The sequence below is a fragment of the Haematobia irritans genome, chromosome 5, assembly GCF_050003625.1.
Source record: "Haematobia irritans isolate KBUSLIRL chromosome 5, ASM5000362v1, whole genome shotgun sequence".
NCBI lineage: Eukaryota > Metazoa > Arthropoda > Insecta > Diptera > Muscidae > Haematobia > Haematobia irritans.
In genome coordinates, this window is record NC_134401.1 from 72,185,468 (window position 1) to 72,205,849 (window position 20,382).

The 20,382-nt window shown below is 39.8% G+C and overlaps 2 protein-coding genes across 2 annotated transcripts in view; one reads left to right on the plus strand and one right to left on the minus strand.

Annotated features, from left to right (window-relative positions):
• Elk (Eag-like K[+] channel) overlaps positions 1–20,382 on the plus strand; it is a 1,103,641-nt gene that overhangs the window by 254,323 nt on the left and 828,936 nt on the right. The window lies entirely within an intron of this gene.
• LOC142237723 (uncharacterized) lies at positions 351–19,248 on the minus strand. The gene is made up of 6 exons (XM_075309120.1): positions 19,070–19,248; positions 6,659–7,690; positions 6,370–6,614; positions 5,868–6,297; positions 5,419–5,807; positions 351–2,236 (listed from the first exon to the last, which is right to left on the minus strand). The coding sequence occupies exons 2-6, from the start codon at positions 7,684–7,686 to the stop codon at positions 351–353; spliced, it is 3,978 nt and encodes a 1,325-aa protein (XP_075165235.1). The 5' UTR covers positions 7,687–7,690; positions 19,070–19,248.

Here is a 20,382-nt window from a genome sequence, read left to right on the forward strand (position 1 = left end):
ACGAAGATTCTGCTGCCTTAGTTGCAGATACTTCAGCTGGAGCCGTATCAGTTCCCGACGGAGGGACAACTTTTTGTGTCGGTACTACCTCTTGTGAAGAGGCGACGACTGGGGTCATCCCGACGTCAGGGGCCTGCTCGATTACTGGTAACGAATTACTACCAAGTCCCCTACTTCGATATCACGCTGCGGAAATTTCCATTTATACCTTTTCTGTAAGCCTTTCAAATATTCATCTTTCCACCGTAAGCAGAACTGTTGCGACAGCGCCTTCATTTTCCTAAATCGATGCACCAAATGAAGTGGTGATTCCTCCTCTAACTGTTCAGGAGGCGCCAAGATCGGAGATCCTACCAAAAATGGCCAGGCGTAAGTGCTACCAATTCTTGAGAACTTTCACTCATTGGGCACAACGGCCTAGAATTTAAACAAGCCTCAATTCTCGAAAGAACAGTCGAAAACTCTTCAAATGTAAATTTGAATCCTGATGCATGCTTCCTAAAATGCGTCTTGAAGCTTTTGACAGCAGCTTCCCAGAGACCACCCATATGTGGCGCCCCGGCAGGGATAAACTGCCAGAAAAGCTGCTGAAACTGGTATGCGGAACACACCTTATCACGTCCTTCCTTAAAAACACATCTCAAATCCTTTTCCATTTCGCGTGAAGCGCCTACAAAATTTGTACCATTATCCGAAAAAATGGTCTTGGGACAACCGCGTCGAGATATAAATCTGTGAAAAGCGGCCAGAAACGTTGTCGTAGACAAGTCTGATGTGGCTTCCAAGTGTATGGCCTTCGTCGAAAAGCATACAAAAACGCAAACATAACCCTTTGTTATCTTACATGCGCGCCCTATAAATGACTTAATTTCGAAAGGCCCCGCAAAATCAACGCCAGTCGTAGTAAACGGTCTGATAAGTACAGTTCTCTCCGGTGGGAGAGCCGCCATGATCTGCGTACAAGACTTCTTCCTATCCAACAGACACCGTTTACACCGGTTAATAGTCGATCTAATCAAAGATGTTAAACGAGGAATCCAATACTCAATCCGAATAAGACGTAGAACCAACTGGTTTCCTCCGTGAATAGATATGTCGTGAACATATTTCACCAGTAACCTAGCGAATCTACTATTATACGGCACTATAATTGGATGTCGCTCACTATACGAAAGGGTAGGACACCTACTCAAACGACCATTCAACCTCATAACCCCCTCCTCATCCAGGAATGGATTCAATGACAACAACGAACTCCTGGAATCTAACGGTTTCTTTTCCATCAAACAACCGTACTCATCTGGATAATGAGCCCTTTGAGAAAGAACAGCTAGACGTAATCTCACTGCCTTTAATTCGGTTGCCGTCAACGTCGTGCCGTGATACACATTTCGACTAGCATGTGAATAATGGGTCCTTTGATAAAACCTAAATATATATGCGATGACTCGTAGAGCCCTATCTAACGAAGAAAATCTCTCTAAAATGTCCTCATAGTTCGTAAAAAACGATGCGTGAGTCTTGACCGCCCGTACCTCAACGTCAGTCTCAAGAGGGGTCAAATCACTAATATCCCACTGAGAACTAGCTGAGCACAGCCACTCTGGTCCATGCCACCAAAGCGTTGAAACTGCCAACTCTGCAGACGACACTCCGCGACTTCCCAAGTCGGCCGGATTGTCCTCAGAACGAACATGGTACCAATTCTGTCCCCCAGTATTCTCCTGAATCCTACATACGCGATTCGCAACGAAAGTAGACCACGTAGATGGCGTCTTTCGAAGCCAAGAGCGGACGATCGTAGAATCCGTCCAACAATAAACACGGCGAAACTCAATATCTAGCTCCCTGGCTATAGACTTGTAAAGTTCTGAGGCCAAAACTGCCCCACAAAGCTCCAATCGTGGCAAAGATATAGATTTGATGGGGGCTACCTTAGTCTTACAAGATAGCAAATGGGTGAAGATTTGTCCCTGCGGCGTAACCACACGAACATATACTACCCCCGCGTATGCTTTTTCCGAGGCGTCGGAAAAAACATGTAATTCTACCTCACAGTCTGTGGAGTACTTGACCCATCGAGGAATACGAACGTGATTCACCTCCTGATAGGTTTTGACAAACTTTCGCCATTGTCGCTCAGTTTGTAACGGAAGAGACTCGTCCCATCCTATCTTATCCAACCACACCTGTTGCATAATTATCTTCGCCACTATAATAACTGGCCCCAGCCAGCCTACAGGCATTAGCGTAGCTAGACAATTTTTCTAGGGGGGCTATAGCCCCCCTAGCTAAAAATTTATAGACTGAACTTATAGGTTCAATTAATGATCTATTTCATAAAATTGAATAAAAAATTAGACATCAAAATAACTCGACAATTAATTTATAATAAAGCAACTAAAAGTAGTTCCACACTTTTCCCAGCAAAAAAAAATGTGAGTTGTTCTAAAGGCACACCTTTAAAAGTACTTCCAAAAATGTCCTCAATTATTTGAACTACACAGGAAGTTTTTTTACTTCATTTTTATACCCTCCACCATAGGATGGGGGTATATTAACTTTGTCATTCCGTTTGTAACACATCGAAATATTGCTCTAAGACCCCATAAAGTATATATATTCTGGGTCGTGGTGAAATTCTGAGTCGATCTAAGCATGTCCGTCCGTCCGTCCGTCTGTCCGTCTGTCCGTCTGTCCGGCTGTCCGTCCGTCTGTGGAAATCACGCTAACTTCCGAACGAAACAATCTATCGACTTGAAACTTGGCACAAGTAGTTGTTATTGATGTAGGTCGGATGGTATTGAAAATCGGCCATATCGGACCACGTTTACGTATAGCCCCCATATAAACCGATCCCCAAATTTGGCTTGGGGAGCCTCCCGGAGCAGCAAAATTCATCCGATCCGGTTGAAATTTGGTACCTGATGTTAGTATACGGCCTCTAACAACCATGCAAAAATTGGTTCATATCGGTCCATAATTATATATAGCTCCCATATAAACCGATCCCCAGATTTGACCTCCGGAGCCTCTTGGAGGAGCAAAATTCATCCGATCCGGTTGAAATTTAGTACGTGGTCTTAGTATACGGTCTCTAACACCCATGCAAAAATTGGTCCATGTCGGTCCATAATTATATATAGCCCCCATATAAACCGATCCCCAGATTTGACCTCCGGAGCCTCTTGGAGGCGAAAAATTCATCCGATCCGGTTGAAATGTGGTACCTGATGTTAGTATACGGTCTCTAACAACCATGCAAAAATTGGTCCATATCGGTCCATAATTATATATAGCCCCCATATAAACCGATCCCCAGATGTGACCTCCGGAGCCTCTTGGAGGGGCAAAATTCATCCGATCCTGTTGAAATTTGGTACCTGATGTTAGTATACGGCCTCTAACAACCGTGCAAAAATTGGTTCATATCGGTCCATAATTATATATAGCTCCCATATAAACCGATCCCCAGATTTGACCTCCGGAGCCTCTTGGAGGAGCAAAATTCATCCGATCCGGTTGAAATTTAGTACGTGGTCTTAGTATACGGTCTCTAACACCCATGCAAAAATTGGTCCATGTCGGTCCATAATTATATATAGCCCCCATATAAACCGATCCCCAGATTTGACCTCCGGAGCCTCTTGGAGGGGAAAAATTCATCCGATCCGGTTGAAATGTGGTACCTGATGTTAGTATACGGTCTCTAACAACCATGCAAAAATTGGTCCATATCGGTCCATAATTGTATATAGCAAAAGTCATCCGATGCGGTTGAAATTTGGTACATTTTGTCAATATATGGCCTCTAACAGCCATGTAAAAATTGATCAATATCGGTCTTTAGTTATATATAGCCGATGACTTATTACACAAAAATTGGTCCATATCGCCAAAAATAATCTACCAAAACTTTATTTCCATAGAAAATTTTGTCAAATTTTATTACTATAGAAAGTTGTGTCAAAATTTCATTTCTATAGAAAGTTTTGTCAAACGTTTATTTCTATAGAAATGTTTGTCAAAATTTTATTTCCATAGAAAGTTTTGTCAAAATTTTATTTTTATAGAAAATTTTGTAAAAAATTTATTTCTGTAGAAAATTTTGTCAACATTTTATTTCTATACAAAATTTTGTCAACATTTTACTTCCATAGAAAATTTTGTCAACATTTTATTTCTATAGAAAATTTTGTCAAGTTTTTATTTCTATAGAAAATTTTGTCAAGTTTTCATTTCTATAGATAATTTTGTCAAGTTTTCATTTTTATAGATAATTTTGTCAAACTGTATTATATACGTATTTAATCGGCCTTTTTTGTTTAATTTATACCCCGTATGGGCTAACTTACAATTTAGAAGACAGTGTTAAAAAGTTTTACGATACCTTGCCATCGGCAAGTGTTATCGCAACCCAAGTAATTCGATTGTGGATGACAGCCTTTAGTAGAAGTTCCTACGCAATCCATGGTGGAGGGTACATAAGATTCGGCCTGGCCGAACTTACTTATTTTAATGAGTAATTTGTTGTTTCTTTTTTTTCAAATAGTTTAAAAAAAAGAGTAAGAATAAATAAATTGGTACAAATCATTCAAATTTTGCCACAAAACTGCTAAATCCATTATAGAAAAATCGATAATTTTGGAAATTATTCGAGGAAAAACGTTTCAAACAAGCGTCAGAATGCATTAAAAATCATACAAAAAATATAAAAATTATTTATTTGGGAAAATATCACAAAACACTGAATTAGGATCTCACCTTAAGAAGTGATGCAAATTCATTGCAATGGCTGTTGAAACGGTGGACATTAGTCATATGACAAGCTCATATTACATTCATTGCTTCTCCGCCAATTTTGAACCACTTCTAGACCCAAAAAGAACATTTTCACTACTTTTTTGGCGACGCTTTTTCGCAGCATTATTAAGATATTAATTTATGAAAGAATAGTTTTAATATCAATTACTATTTTTTTAATTAAATTGACTAACCTCAATCATAAGTTCAACCACAGCTTCATTTCATAAATATCTGACTTCAAACATTGCCATCGACAACTGCTACCACAACCCAAGTAATTCGATTGTTCATGAAAGTCTTTAGCGGAACTTTGTGCGATTGTATATACTTGTTTAATTTTTATAAAAATTAAAAAAAACTATTGACATTTATTGAAAAATGGAAAATCATAAAAAGAGTTTCAAATTCTGGGGGGGCTAAAATTTTTCTGGGGGGGTCTAAGCCCCCTCCCCAGAGGCCTTCCTACGCTTATGCCTACAGGGTCAAATAGCCTAGCTATAGCCGATAAAACCTCTCTCTTCGTAAACCGAGATTTTTGCTCAATCGGTTTCATCTCAAAATAAAACAAGTCTAACTGCGCATTCCACCTAATGCCCAACGGTTTCGAACTACTGGCCTCAACAAATTCCAGTAATTTGGCGTCAACCAAATGGTCAGCCGGAAGCGATTCCAAAATGGCTAGCTCATTAGAAGTCCACTTCCTCAGTTCGAACTTTGCCGATGATAATACCCTAATCAATTGATCCCTAGATTCAACAGCAGTATCCACGTCATGGTACCCTGTCAAAACATCATCCATGTACATGCACCTTCGTAGAATATGTGCCGCGTGGGGATATTCATCTTCGGAGTCATCGGCCAATTGCAATAACGTCCGTATGGCTAAATAGGGAGCACAATTCACTCCAAATGTCACGGTCTGCAGCTCATAGTCTTGTACATCTTTTTGTGGGGAGTCCCTAAAGACAATTCGCTGCAGAGAAGTATGGGCCGAATTTACCCTAATTTGGCGGTACATCTGTGTGATGTCGCAATTAAAAACATATTTGAAAAATCTCCACCTCAAAATCAAATGAACCAATTCCAATTGTAATGTGGGTCCCACATAAAGAATGTCGTTCAGACTTTTACCATTTGAGGTCTTATGCGGAGCATTAAAGACAACTCGAAGTTTGGACGTCAATTTGTCCGGATTGATTACCGGGTGGTGTGGCAAATAACACACAGTTTGATCTGCAGGAGAAGTCGACGACACTGGTCTCATATGTTGCAAGTCCAAATATTCTTTAATCACCCCGTCATACATTAATTTTGTTTCAGGCTTTCGTAAAAGCGAAGCCTCACCACGAATAAACTGCTTCAAACAACTTGTCCGCGAATGTCCAAGCAAGACTTGTCCCTTTAATTCGGGTTTTATCGGAAGAGTCGCTACGTATCTTCCATCGGAATCCCTATATGTGGTATTCTTAAAATTTTCCTCACAAAATTTATCTGCGGGAGAACAAATTGCCCGTCTTGGTAAGTCCTATAATTCCCAAAAGCGAAGAAGAGTCTTGTCAAGACCATCTTCCTCCATAAATTCTACAGTCGTTGAAAAAACTGTCACACTGGAAGTGGGAATTGAACCAGTAATGAGCCAACCGAAGACTGTCTGTTGAGCAATCAACGAACCTAAAATACCGGAGCGAACCCCCTGTAATATAATTCTGGGATACACGTCTGCCCCCAACAATAAATCAACCGGACGGCTATCGAACAGATTAGGATCAGCTAAACGTAAATTAGGCAAACGTGACATATAATTCCCACTTGGAAAGACGGTAAATTCCCAGAAATCTTAGGCAGGACCAACGCAGTCGCCTCTACCAAGACCGATTCATCTATTGGTGACCCTATACTCAGAGGGCAAATACCGCGAGAAGTTATCGAAACCGATTGATTCACGCCTGATATTGAAGACACCGCACTCGTTGTCGAAATTCTAAGCAACTTTTGCATATTTTCGGTAATAAAGGAGGCTTCTGATGCTGGGTCAATAAGAGCCCGAGCTGGGTACGTCATACCCTGATGAACGATGTTCACCATAGCCGTCCCTAATAGTACCGACCTGTTCTGGGAAACATGAAACACTTGCCTGGCCGAAGTACCAGACACGATTCCAGACGAAGTGGAAGGCTGCGGGTCAATCAAACCGCTAGAATCCGTAGGACGAGCGGCCGAAACCGTCGAAGACGTAGTCGCCACATTCGTAGAATGGGAAGAATCGCGATGAAGCAAAGTATGATGCCTTCCTTGACACTTCTCACAACTGCGAGATGTAGCACAGTTGTTAACGTCATGTCTACGAGATAGACAATTGAAACAACAGCGGTGGCTCTCTCCGCATTCGCGACACCTTTCGCGACTATTGCAGGTCGATCGCATGTGTGACCTGCCCAGACAGTTGGAGCACACCCGATGAAGAACTACGGTGCGCAGCCTTTGCTCCAACCGCATTTTCAAGAACCTGCGGCACGACCGTAGATTATGCTTCCGCCTGCATAACACACAATTGTTTAAATGAAGCTTTGGGCTCGAGTCCGAATTTCTTTGGGCAGTCCCCGTAGGGGAAGACGAAGATTCTGCTGCCTTAGTTGCAGATACTTCAGCTGGAGCCGTATCAGCCCCCGACGGAGGGACAACTTTTTGTGTCGGTACTACCTCTTGTGAAGAGGCGACGACTGGGGTCATCCCGACGTCAGGGACCTGCTCGATTACTGGTAACGGCTCGCGAAGAACCGGTGCAACATCACTTTCTATAATCTCTCTTTCCTCATCGGACATCGGGACGTCATCTTCGTAGTCAGGGAGAGTCTTAACAATTTCCCTCATACTTTCCATTGTACTGCGAAAAGAAAGATGACGCTTACTATATGAACGATCGAAAACTATTCGGTCAGTATGACCAATTTTACCACCGGTCGTCTTACAACACCGTTTGCCGTTCTCACGTCTGCAACTCTAACGCGACCGTCAGATCCTGGGTGGACGTCATCCACACGACCTAATTTCCACGATGTAGGAGGCAATTGCTCATCACGAATTACTACCAAGTCCCCTACTTCGATATCACGCTGCGGAAATTTCCATTTATACCTTTTCTGTAAGCCTTTCAAATATTCATCTTTCCACCGTAAGCAGAACTGTTGCGACAGCGCCTTCATTTTCCTAAATCGATGCACCAAATGAAGTGGTGATTCCTCCTCTAACTGTTCAGGAGGCGCCAAGATCGGAGATCCTACCAAAAATGGCCAGGCGTAAGTGCTACCAATTCTTGAGAACTTTCATTGGGCACAACGGCCTAGAATTTAAACAAGCCTCAATTCTCGAAAGAACAGTCGAAAACTCTTCAAATGTAAATTTGAATCCTGATGCATGCTTCCTAAAATGCGTCTTGAAGCTTTTGACAGCAGCTTCCCAGAGACCACCCATATGTGGCGCCCCGGCAGGGATAAACTGCCAGGAAAGCTGCTGAAACTGGTATGCGGAACACACCTTATCACGTCCTTCCTTAAAAACACATCTCAAATCCTTTTCCATTTCGCGTGAAGCGCCTACAAAATTTGTACCATTATCCGAAAAAATGGTCTTGGGACAACCGCGTCGAGATATAAATCTGTGAAAAGCGGCCAGAAACGTTGTCGTAGACAAGTCTGATGTGGCTTCCAAGTGTATGGCCTTCGTCGAAAAGCATACAAAAACGCAAACATAACCCTTTGTTATCTTACATGCGCGCCCTATAAATGACTTAATTTCGAAAGGCCCCGCAAAATCAACGCCAGTCGTAGTAAACGGTCTGATAAGTACAGTTCTCTCCGGTGGGAGAGCCGCCATGATCTGCGTACAAGACTTCTTCCTATCCAACAGACACCGTTTACACCGGTTAATAGTCGATCTAATCAAAGATGTTAAACGAGGAATCCAATACTCAATCGGAATAAGACGTAGAACCAACTGGTTTCCTCCGTGAATAGATATGTCGTGAACATATTTCACCAGTAACCTAGCGAATCTACTATTATACGGCACTATAATTGGATGTCGCTCACTATACGAAAGGGTAGGACACCTACTCAAACGACCATTCAACCTCATAACCCCCTCCTCATCCAGGAATGGATTCAATGACAACAACGAACTCCTGGAATCTAACGGTTTCTTTTCCATCAAACAACCGTACTCATCTGGATAATGAGCCCTTTGAGAAAGAACAGCTAGACGTAATCTCACTGCCTTTAATTCGGTTGCCGTCAACGTCGTGCCGTGATACACATTTCGAATAGCATGTGAATAATGGGTCCTTTGATAAAACCTAAATATATATGCGATGACTCGTAGAGCCCTATCTAACGAAGAAAATCTCTCTAAAATGTCCTCATAGTTCGTAAAAAACGATGCGTGAGTCTTGACCGCCCGTACCTCAACGTCAGTCTCAAGAGGGGTCAAATCACTAATATCCCACTGAGAACTAGCTGAGCGCAGCCACTCTGGTCCATGCCACCAAAGCGTTGAAACTGCCAACTCTGCAGACGACACTCCGCGACTTCCCAAGTCGGCCGGATTGTCCTCAGAACGAACATGGTACCAATTCTGTCCCCCAGTATTCTCCTGAATCCTACATACGCGATTCGCAACGAAAGTAGACCACGTAGATGGCGTCTTTCGAAGCCAAGAGCGGACGATCGTAGAATCCGTCCAACAATAAACACGGCGAAACTCAATATCTAGCTCCCTGGCTATAGACTTGTAAAGTTCTGAGGCCAAAACTGCCCCACAAAGCTCCAATCGTGGCAAAGATATAGATTTGATGGGGGCTACCTTAGTCTTACAAGATAGCAAATGGGTGAAGATTTGTCCCTGCGGCGTAACCACACGAACATATACTACCCCCGCGTATGCTTTTTCCGAGGCGTCGGAAAAAACATGTAATTCTACCTCACAGTCTGTGGAGTACTTGACCCATCGAGGAATACGAACGTGATTCACCTCCTGATAGGTTTTGACAAACTTTCGCCATTGTCGCTCAGTTTGTAACGGAAGAGACTCGTCCCATCCTATCTTATCCAACCACACCTGTTGCATAATTATCTTCGCCACTATAATAACTGGCCCCAGCCAGCCTACAGGCATTAGCGTAGCTAGACAATTTTTCTAGGGGGGGCTATAGCCCCCCTAGCTAAAAATTTATAGACTGAACTTATAGGTTCAATTAATGATCTATTTCATAAAATTGAATAAAAAATTAGACATCAAAATAACTCGACAATTAATTTATAATTACAAATAATTACAAATCATTCAAATTTTGCCACAAAACTGCTAAATCCATTATAGAAAAATCGATAATTTTGGAAATTATTCGAGGAAAAACGTTTCAAACAAGCGTCAGAATGCATTAAAAATCATACAAAAAATATAAAAATTATTTATTTGGGAAAATATCACAAAACACTGAATTAGGATCTCACCTTAAGAAGTGATGCAAATTCATTGCAATGGCTGTTGAAACGGTGGACATTAGTCCTATGACAAGCTCATATTACATTCATTGCTTCTCCGCCAATTTTGAACCACTTCTAGACCCAAAAAGAACATTTTCACTACTTTTTTGGCGACGCTTTTTCGCAGCATTATTAAGATATTAATTTATGAAAGAATAGTTTTAATATCAATTACTATTTTTATACCCACCACCATAGAATGGTGACGGGGGTATAATAAGTTTGTCATTCCGTTTGTAACACATCGAAATATCGATTTCCGACTATATAAAGTATATATATTCTTGATCAGGGAGAAATTCTAAGACGATATAACGATGTCCGTCTGTCCGTCTGTCTGTCTGTCTGTCTGTCTGTTGTAATCACGCTACAGTCTTCAATAATGAAGCAATCGTGCTGAAATTTTGCACAAGCTCGTCTTTTGTCTGCAGGCAGGTCAAGTTCGAAGATGGGCTATATCGGTCCAGGTTTTGATATAGTCCCCATATAAACCGACCTCCCGATTTGGGGTCTTGGGCTTATAGAAATCGTAGTTTTTATCCAATTTGCCTGAAATTTGAAATCTGGAGGTATTTTATGACCATAAAGAGGTGTGCCAAAAATGGTGAGTATCGGTCCACGTTTTGGTATAGCCCCCATATAGACCGATCTCCCGATTTTACTTCTTGGGCTTATAGAAACCGCAGTTTTTATTCAATTTACCTGAAATTGGAAATCTAGAGGTATTGTAAGACCACAAATACGTGTGCCAAAAATTGTGAGTATCGGTCCATATTTTGGTATAGCCCCCATATAGACCGATCTCCCGATTTTACTTCTTGGGCTTATAGAAAACGCAGTTTTTATTCAATTTACCTGAAATTGGAAATCTAGAGGTATTGTAAGACCACAAATACGTGTGCCAAAAATTGTGAGTATCGGTCCATATTTTGGTATAGCCCTCATATAGACCGATCTCCCGATTTTACTTCTTGGGCTTATAGAAACCGCAGTTTTTATTCAATTTATCTGAAATTGGAAATCTAGAGGTATTGTAGGACCACAAATATGTGTGCCAAAAATTGTGAGTATCGGTCCATATTTTGGTATAGCCCCCATATAGACCGATCTCCCGATTTTACTTCTTGGGCTTATAGAAATCGCAGTTTTTATTAAATTTACCTGAAATTGGAAATATAGAGGTATTGTAGGACCACAAATACGTGTGCCAAAAATTGTGAGTATCGGTCCATATTTTGGTATAGCCCCCATATAGACCGATCTCCCGATTTGGGGTCTTGGGCTTATAGAAACCGTAGTTTTTATCCAATTTGTCTGAAATTGGAAATCTAGAGGTATTTGAGGACCATAAAGAGGTGTGCCGAAAATGGTGAGTATCGGTCCATATTTTGGTATAGCCCCCATATAGATCGATTTCCCAATTTTACTTCTTGGGATTCTAGAATCCGAAGTTTTTATCCTATTTGCCTGAAATTGGAAATCTAGAGGTATTTTCGGGTCACAAAGAGGTGTGCCGAAAACGGTGAGTATCGGTCCATATTTTAGTATAGCCCCCATAAGAACGATCTCCCGATTAAACTCCTTGGGTTTCTAGAAACCGTAGGTTTTATCTGTTTGCCTGAAATTGTAAATATTCTGGTATTTTAGGCTCACAAAAAACGTGTATCGGATTAAGTTTTTATCGATCCATTTGGTAATGCCTCCATATAGACCGACTTCACTTCTTGAGGGTGTAGAAGGCGCACTGATCATGAAAATTGCTTGAAACTCAATGTAAAATTTCCAGATTTTACTTTTACAGATTTAAGATTTCAAATCAAGACATTATTTTATAATTTTCTTGTACACTTACAAGAGATGTTAATAACTCAAAAAAAAAATGGTTCTTATAAATCCAGAATCTGACATAGTCCTCATAGGTGAAATCTTTAAATTTATCTTCGGGAAGTGTCCTCAAGTCCTCAAGCCCTCCTGAAATTTCAAAGGAAACCCTAATATTTGGTTCATGGTGGTGGGTATTTAAGATTCGGCCCGGCCGAACTTAGTGCTGTATATACTTGTTTTAATTAAATTGACTAACCTCAATCATAAGTTCAACCACAGCTTTATTTCATAAATATCTGACTTCAAACATTGCCATCGACAACTGCTACCACAACCCAAGTAATTCGATTGTTCATGAAAGTCTTTAGCGGAACTTTGTGCGATTGTATATACTTGTTTAATTTTTATAAAAATTAAAAAAAACTATTGACATTTATTGAAAAATGGAAAATCATAAAAAGAGTTTCAAATTCTGGGGGGGCTAAAATTTTTCTGGGGGGGTCTAAGCCCCCTCCCCAGAGGCCTTCCTACGCTTATGCCTACAGGGTCAAATAGCCTAGCTATAGCCGATAAAACCTCTCTCTTCGTAAACCGAGATTTTTGCTCAATCGGTTTCATCTCAAAATAAAACAAGTCTAACTGCGCATTCCACCTAATGCCCAACGGTTTCGAACTACTGGCCTCAACAAATTCCAGTAATTTGGCGTCAACCAAATGGTCAGCCGGAAGCGATTCCAAAATGGCTAGCTCATTAGAAGTCCACTTCCTCAGTTCGAACTTTGCCGATGATAATACCCTAATCAATTGATCCCTAGATTCAACAGCAGTATCCACGTCATGGTACCCTGTCAAAACATCATCCATGTACATGCACCTTCGTAGAATATGTGCCGCGTGGGGATATTCATCTTCGGAGCCATCGGCCAATTGCAATAACGTCCGTATGGCTAAATAGGGAGCACAATTCACTCCAAATGTCACGGTCTGCAGCTCATAGTCTTGTACATCTTTTTGTGGGGAGTCCCTAAAGACAATTCGCTGCAGAGAAGTATGGGCCGAATTTACCCTAATTTGGCGGTACATCTGTGTGATGTCGCAATTAAAAACATATTTGAAAAATCTCCACCTCAAAATCAAATGAACCAATTCCAATTGTAATGTGGGTCCCACATAAAGAATGTCGTTCAGACTTTTACCATTTGAGGTCTTATGCGAAGCATTAAAGACAACTCGAAGTTTGGACGTCAATTTGTCCGGATTGATTACCGGGTGGTGTGGCAAATAACACACAGTTTGATCTGCAGGAGAAGTCGACGACACTGGTCTCATATGTTGCAAGTCCAAATATTCTTTAATCACCCCGTCATACATTAATTTTGTTTCAGGCTTTCGTAAAAGCGAAGCCTCACCACGAATAAACTGCTTCAAACAACTTGTCCGCGAATGTCCAAGCAAGACTTGTCCCTTTAATTCGGGTTTTATCGGAAGAGTCACTACGTATCTTCCATCGGAATCCCTATATGTGGTATTCTTAAAATTTTCCTCACAAAATTTATCTGCGGGAGAACAAATTGCCCGTCTTGGTAAGTCCTATAATTCCCAAAAGCGAAGAAGAGTCTTGTCAAGACCATCTTCCTCCATAAATTCTACAGTCGTTGAAAAAACTGTCACACTGGAAGTGGGAATTGAACCAGTAATGAGCCAACCGAAGACTGTCTGTTGAGCAATCAACGAACCTAAAATACCGGAGCGAACCCCCTGTAATATAATTCTGGGATACACGTCTGCCCCCAACAATAAATCAACCGGACGGCTATCGAACAGATTAGGATCAGCTAAACGTAAATTAGGCAAACGTGACATATAATTCCCACTTGGAAAGACGGTAAATTCCCAGAAATCTTAGGCAGGACCAACGCAGTCGCCTCTACCAAGACCGATTCATCTATTGGTGACCCTATACTCAGAGGGCAAATACCGCGAGAAGTTATCGAAACCGATTGATTCACGCCTGATATTGAAGACACCGCACTCGTTGTCGAAATTCTAAGCAACTTGTGCATATTTTCGGTAATAAAGGAGGCTTCTGATGCTGGGTCAATAAGAGCCCGAGCTGGGTACGTCATACCCTGATGAACGATGTTCACCATAGCCGTCCCTAATAGTACCGACCTGTTCTGGGAAACATGAAACACTTGCCTGGCCGAAGTACCAGACACGATTCCAGACGAAGTGGAAGGCTGCGGGTCAATCAAACCGCTAGAATCCGTAGGACGAGCGGCCGAAACCGTCGAAGACGTAGTCGCCACATTCGTAGAATGGGAAGAATCGCGATGAAGCAAAGTATGATGCCTTCCTTGACACTTCTCACAACTGCGAGATGTAGCACAGTTGTTAACGTCATGTCTACGAGATAGACAATTGAAACAACAGCGGTACTGTTTCACAGCAGTCAACCGATCATTCAGAGAAAGATTCCTAAATCTCGGACAAACACGAAGATGATGGCTTTGTCGTGGACAAAGAACACACATCTTATCGACGGAATCTCTAGAAGAATGAGAAGTGTATTGCGAATTACGCGACCTAGATGGCGAAGATTTTGGAGCTGCATTCGTAAAATGCGTTCGCAGGTTCCTGCCATCAGTTTTCTTCGAAGCATCGATACCCTTCAAATCGCGGAGACACGTGAGTGTCTGAATCCTTTCCGTAAGAAAACGATCCATGTCCACCCAAGACGACAACGCAGACTTATCACTTATACCCTGTTCCCACAAAGTAACACTACTCTTCGGTAGACGTTGCACACACAAATATATCAAAATCGGATCCCAATCGTTCGTAGGAACGTTATTCACAGCCATCGCTGAAATACATGCATTTATACCACGCTGCAAGTTCTTCAACCCAGAACTTGTCTCGGTGTCTAAGACCGGAAGGTCAAAAAGAAGCTTCAACTGATTGCTGACTAAAATTCTCAAGTTGTCATAAGTTTCCTTTAACGTCCTCCAAGCTAACTCGAAACTCCTATCAGTGAGAGGAAATCTTCTTACAACTTCACGGGCGTCGCCACTAGTCTTTTTGAGCAAATGACACAAGCGCTCAATATCACTCAGACGGGAATTTTTTACATAAACAGCAGTAAACAAATCCCTAAATGTTGGCCAAGACTGAAAGTCACCATCGAAAACCTCAATATCGCATGGTGGTAAAGCCAAACTATGGACCGCACCATGGTCAACACCTAACAAAAGAGAATTTCCCGATACATCCACATTACCAGAACGAGCAGAAATATCCGCCACATCGGCCTGCTGTATAGGAGTTGACGCCCTAGAACGGCTTTCAGACCGTCTATTTTCCTTTCGATAGAGGAAACAATACGAATATAGGCATCATAAGTTGCCTCATACTTGCCGTCAGCAGATTCTACCTTTCCCTTATCTGAATCCTCCTGAAGATCGTCTAAACACTCCTCATACCTCTCTTTCACTTTCTCCCAGAGTGATTTCGCCTCTTCGACCTGAGCCCTTAGAGAATAAACATCTAAATTCTCCTCCTTCAAAGAGCTAACCCGTGTCCCAAACTTCACAACCGCATCAGCGGCTCTAATGAATCGCGCGAATGTATTAACTGGCATATTGAAAATAATTTAGCGTCACAAAAATTCACAAAAACTCGTAAAGTATGTGAACACGCACTTATCGACAGCGAAAACTGGCCGAAAATCAATAAATTTGCACAAAATGCCCAAAAATGCAAAAACAAAAATTTACAAAATTTTTCTTTCAGTGTATCAAATTCTCACACTGCACCAAAATTACCACAAAATTTCTTGAAGTGTAAACAATTGTTCGTAAAACAACCACTTCAAAACTTAAAATCAAAAATTTCAAACAATTTGTAAACTACTGGACTATTTTTCTCTCAGTGTAGAAACAATTAATTTTCGTTCAGTGTACCGAATCACAAAATATTTTCCCCTTGTACAAAAAATAGGCAAATTATTCAAGTTGAATTCAAAAAATCTCAAAATTCTACTAAAATTTTCAAACTATTTCTCTCAGTGTAAGAATGAATTTACGAAAATTACGCTCAGTGTACCGAAGAATACTGACCGCCGCCAATTTGTATCAAAACTTCACACACGAAAACTAAATAATCAAAAAAATTCAACAACTTATAAGAAATTATAAAAAATGTCTGTAAGACCACATGTAGGGTGCACGGACTGCAAAATACACCTCTACACTTCCACGACAGATAATCTCCCCAAAAAAATTAAAAATCACAAATAATAAAAAATATAGAAATAACAAGTATATACAGCACTAAGTTCGGCCGGGCCGAATCTTAAATACCCACCACCATGAACCAAATATTAGGGTTTCCTTTGAAATTTCAGGAGGGCTTGAGGACTTGAGGACACTTCCCGAAGATAAATTTAAAGATTTCACCTATGAGGACTATGTCAGATTCTGGATTTATAAGAACCATTTTTTTTTTGAGTTATTAACATCTCTTGTAAGTGTACAAGAAAATTATAAAATAATGTCTTGATTTGAAATCTTAAATCTGTAAAAGTAAAATCTGGAAATTTTACATTGAGTTTCAAGCAATTTTCATGATCAGTGCGCCTTCTACACCCTCAAGAAGTGAAGTCGGTCTATATGGAGGCATTACCAAATGGATCGATAAAAACTTAATCCGATACACGTTTTTTGTGAGCCTAAAATACCAGAATATTTACAATTTCAGGCAAACAGATAAAACCTACGGTTTCTAGAAACCCAAGGAGTTTAATCGGGAGATCGTTCTTATGGGGGCTATACTAAAATATGGACCGATACTCACCGTTTTCGGCACACCTCTTTGTGACCCGAAAATACCTCTAGATTTCCAATTTCAGGCAAATAGGATAAAAACTTCGGATTCTAGAAGCCCAAGAAGTAAAATTGGGAAATCGATCTATATGGGGGCTATACCAAAATATGGACCGATACTCACCATTTTCGGCACACCTCTTTATGGTCCTAAAATACCTCTAGATTTCCAATTTCAGACAAATTGGATAAAAACTACGGTTTCTATAAGCCCAAGACCCCAAATCGGGAGATCGGTCTATATGGGGGCTATACCAAAATATGGACCGATACTCACAATTTTTGGCACACGTATTTGTGGTCCTACAATACCTCTATATTTCCAATTTCAGGTAAATTTAATAAAAACTGCGATTTCTATAAGCCCAAGAAGTAAAATCGGGAGATCGGTCTATATGGGGGCTATACCAAAATATGGACCGATACTCACAATTTTTGGCACACATATTTGTGGTCCTACAATACCTCTAGATTTCCAATTTCAGATAAATTGAATAAAAACTGCGGTTTCTATAAGCCCAAGAAGTAAAATCGGGAGATCGGTCTATATGAGGGCTATACCAAAATATGGACCGATACTCACAATTTTTGGCACACGTATTTGTGGTCTTACAATACCTCTAGATTTCCAATTTCAGGTAAATTGAATAAAAACTGCGTTTTCTATAAGCCCAAGAAGTAAAATCGGGAGATCGGTCTATATGGGGGCTATACCAAAATATGGACCGATACTCACAATTTTTGGCACACGTATTTGTGGTCTTACAATAACTCTAGATTTCCAATTTCAGGTAAATTGAATAAAAACTGCGGTTTCTATAAGCCCAAGAAGTAAAATCGGGAGATCGGTCTATATGGGGGCTATACCAAAACGTGGACCGATACTCACCATTTTTGGCACACCTCTTTATGGTCATAAAATACCTCCAGATTTCAAATTTCAGGCAAATTGGATAAAAACTACGATTTCTATAAGCCCAAGACCCCAAATCGGGAGGTCGGTTTATATGGGGACTATATCAAAACCTGGACCGATATAGCCCATCTTCGAACTTGACCTGCCTGCAGACAAAAGACGAGCTTGTGCAAAATTTCAGCACGATTGCTTCATTATTGAAGACTGTAGCGTGATTACAACAGACAGACAGACAGACAGACGGACAGACGGACATCGTTATATCGTCTTAGAATTTCTCCCTGATCAAGAATATATATACTTTATATAGTCGGAAATCGATATTTCGATGTGTTACAAACGGAATGACAAACTTATTATACCCCCGTCACCATTCTATGGTGGTGGGTATAAAAATATATATACGATAAAATAAAAATTATACGATCGTACCGGACCGCCTGTAGGGTGCACAGTGACCAAAACGATAATTTTTACTAATGCGCGTAACGCTAATAGGTCATACAACATGATAACCCAAAAAACTCAATTTCAAAAATTTTTATAATTTTCTTCAAAATATTTACGACTCGCGGCCCCGTGAGGGTTAACAAATAAACCAAAGAAACACAGCTCAAAAAAAATATGTATGTATATACGTGTGTGTATCACTGATCATACGTAGGTATGTAATTCAAACGTTGACTGCAGTGACGATTGATGTTTGTTTACAATAGTAATACGACCAACAGAACCATTGGAGTCTGCGTGTATTTTGTTATTGTTTTATTTACTTCAAGTTAAAGGCAACGTAATTGCAAATAATGTTTTGAAGTAAATAAGCAATTGTCAACGTTTAAATTCACCACACAAACCAATATATACAATAGATTTTTTCACTTTTTATTTTGACTATTCTTTCACTTGAATATCTTTTAGCAAAACGAAATTAAACAAACGAAAGAAACGTACGTATGTATGTAGCAACGAATGTGTGTTTTTTGAAATGCAATTTGCCGTCGAAACGAAATAATTGAATCAATGTTGTAAAACGACCGCGGTTTAAATTTAAAACACTCGCGATTTGCTCAATTATTTTAATAAAACACTGACATACGCACCTGTGTGTTGATAAATAATTATTTAAATAAATTTTCAATATAAATCCTTCACAAATATGGCTGCAAAGTGGCTGCTTTTTGTTGTTGCTTCACAATGATGATCACTTTCCTTTGGAAAAGAAAAAGAAAACCCTTTATTAATTGCTGTAAGGAAGTATCCGGCTCGATTGGACCAATGAATGCGTAGCACCGAGAAATAAAATAAATAAAAACACAAGGATTTAGTTTTTCTTTTCAATCATGTTTCAATAAAACGTAATTTTATTGAATTTTTTGGGAGATTAATTTACCTTTTACAAAACAATCGTTGGACGGACGTAATCCAGTAACGAATAATAACAAAAGCTTAGACGCCGCAAGACAGTGATGGCGCGACTCGTTAGAAAAATGTAACGAATTGTGCTGAAAGCACAGAGCTGCATCCAGAGCTTAGGGTACATTTTCTAACGAGGGGGAAATTATCATTTTACAATATTTTAAGTCCCCATCTAAGGAATAAATTTTGACCATACGAATTTGAACTTAAACATATATATATATATATATATATATATATATATATATATATATATATATATATATATATATATATATATATATATATATATATATATATATATATATATATATATATATATATATATATATATATATATATATATATATGTTTAAGTTCAAATTCGTATGGTCAAAATTTATTCCTTAGATGGGGACTTAAAATATTGTAAAATGATAATTTCCCCCTCGTTAGAAAATGTACCCTAAGCTCTGGATGCAGCTCTGTGCTTTCAGCACAATTCGTTACATTTTTCTAACGAGTCGCGCCATCACTGTCTTGCGGCGTCTAAGCTTTTGTTATTATTCGTTACTGGATTACGTCCGTCCAACGATTGTTTTGTAAAAGGTAATTTAATCTCCCAAAAAATTCAATAAAATTACGTTTTATTGAAACATGATTGAAAAGAAAAACTAAATCCTTGTGTTTTTATTTATTTTATTTCTCGGTGCTACGCATTCATTGGTCCAATCGAGCCGGATACTTCCTTACAGCAATTAATAAAGGGTTTTCTTTTTCTTTTCCAAAGGAAAGTGATCATCATTGTGAAGCAACAACAAAAAGCAGCCACTTTGCAGCCATATTTGTGAAGGATTTATATTGAAAATTTATTTAAATAATTATTTATCAACACACAGGTGCGTATGTCAGTGTTTTATTAAAATAATTGAGCAAATCGCGAGTGTTTTAAATTTAAACCGCGGTCGTTTTACAACATTGATTCAATTATTTCGTTTCGACGGCAAATTGCATTTCA

What these genes read in the sequence shown, in the direction of transcription:
- LOC142237723 (XM_075309120.1), bottom strand. Translation starts at nt 7,686, where the DNA reads ATGGAAAGTATGAGGGAAATTGTTAAGACTCTCCCTGACTACGAAGAT. An exon ending in AGAATTTATGGAGGAAGATG is followed by an intron (nt 6,298 to 6,369) that starts GTCTTGACAAGA and finishes GTTCTCCCGCAG; the next exon opens with ATAAATTTTGTGAGGAAAAT. An exon ending in TTGGTTCATTTGATTTTGAG is followed by an intron (nt 5,808 to 5,867) that starts GTGGAGATTTTT and finishes CCGCCAAATTAG; the next exon opens with GGTAAATTCGGCCCATACTT.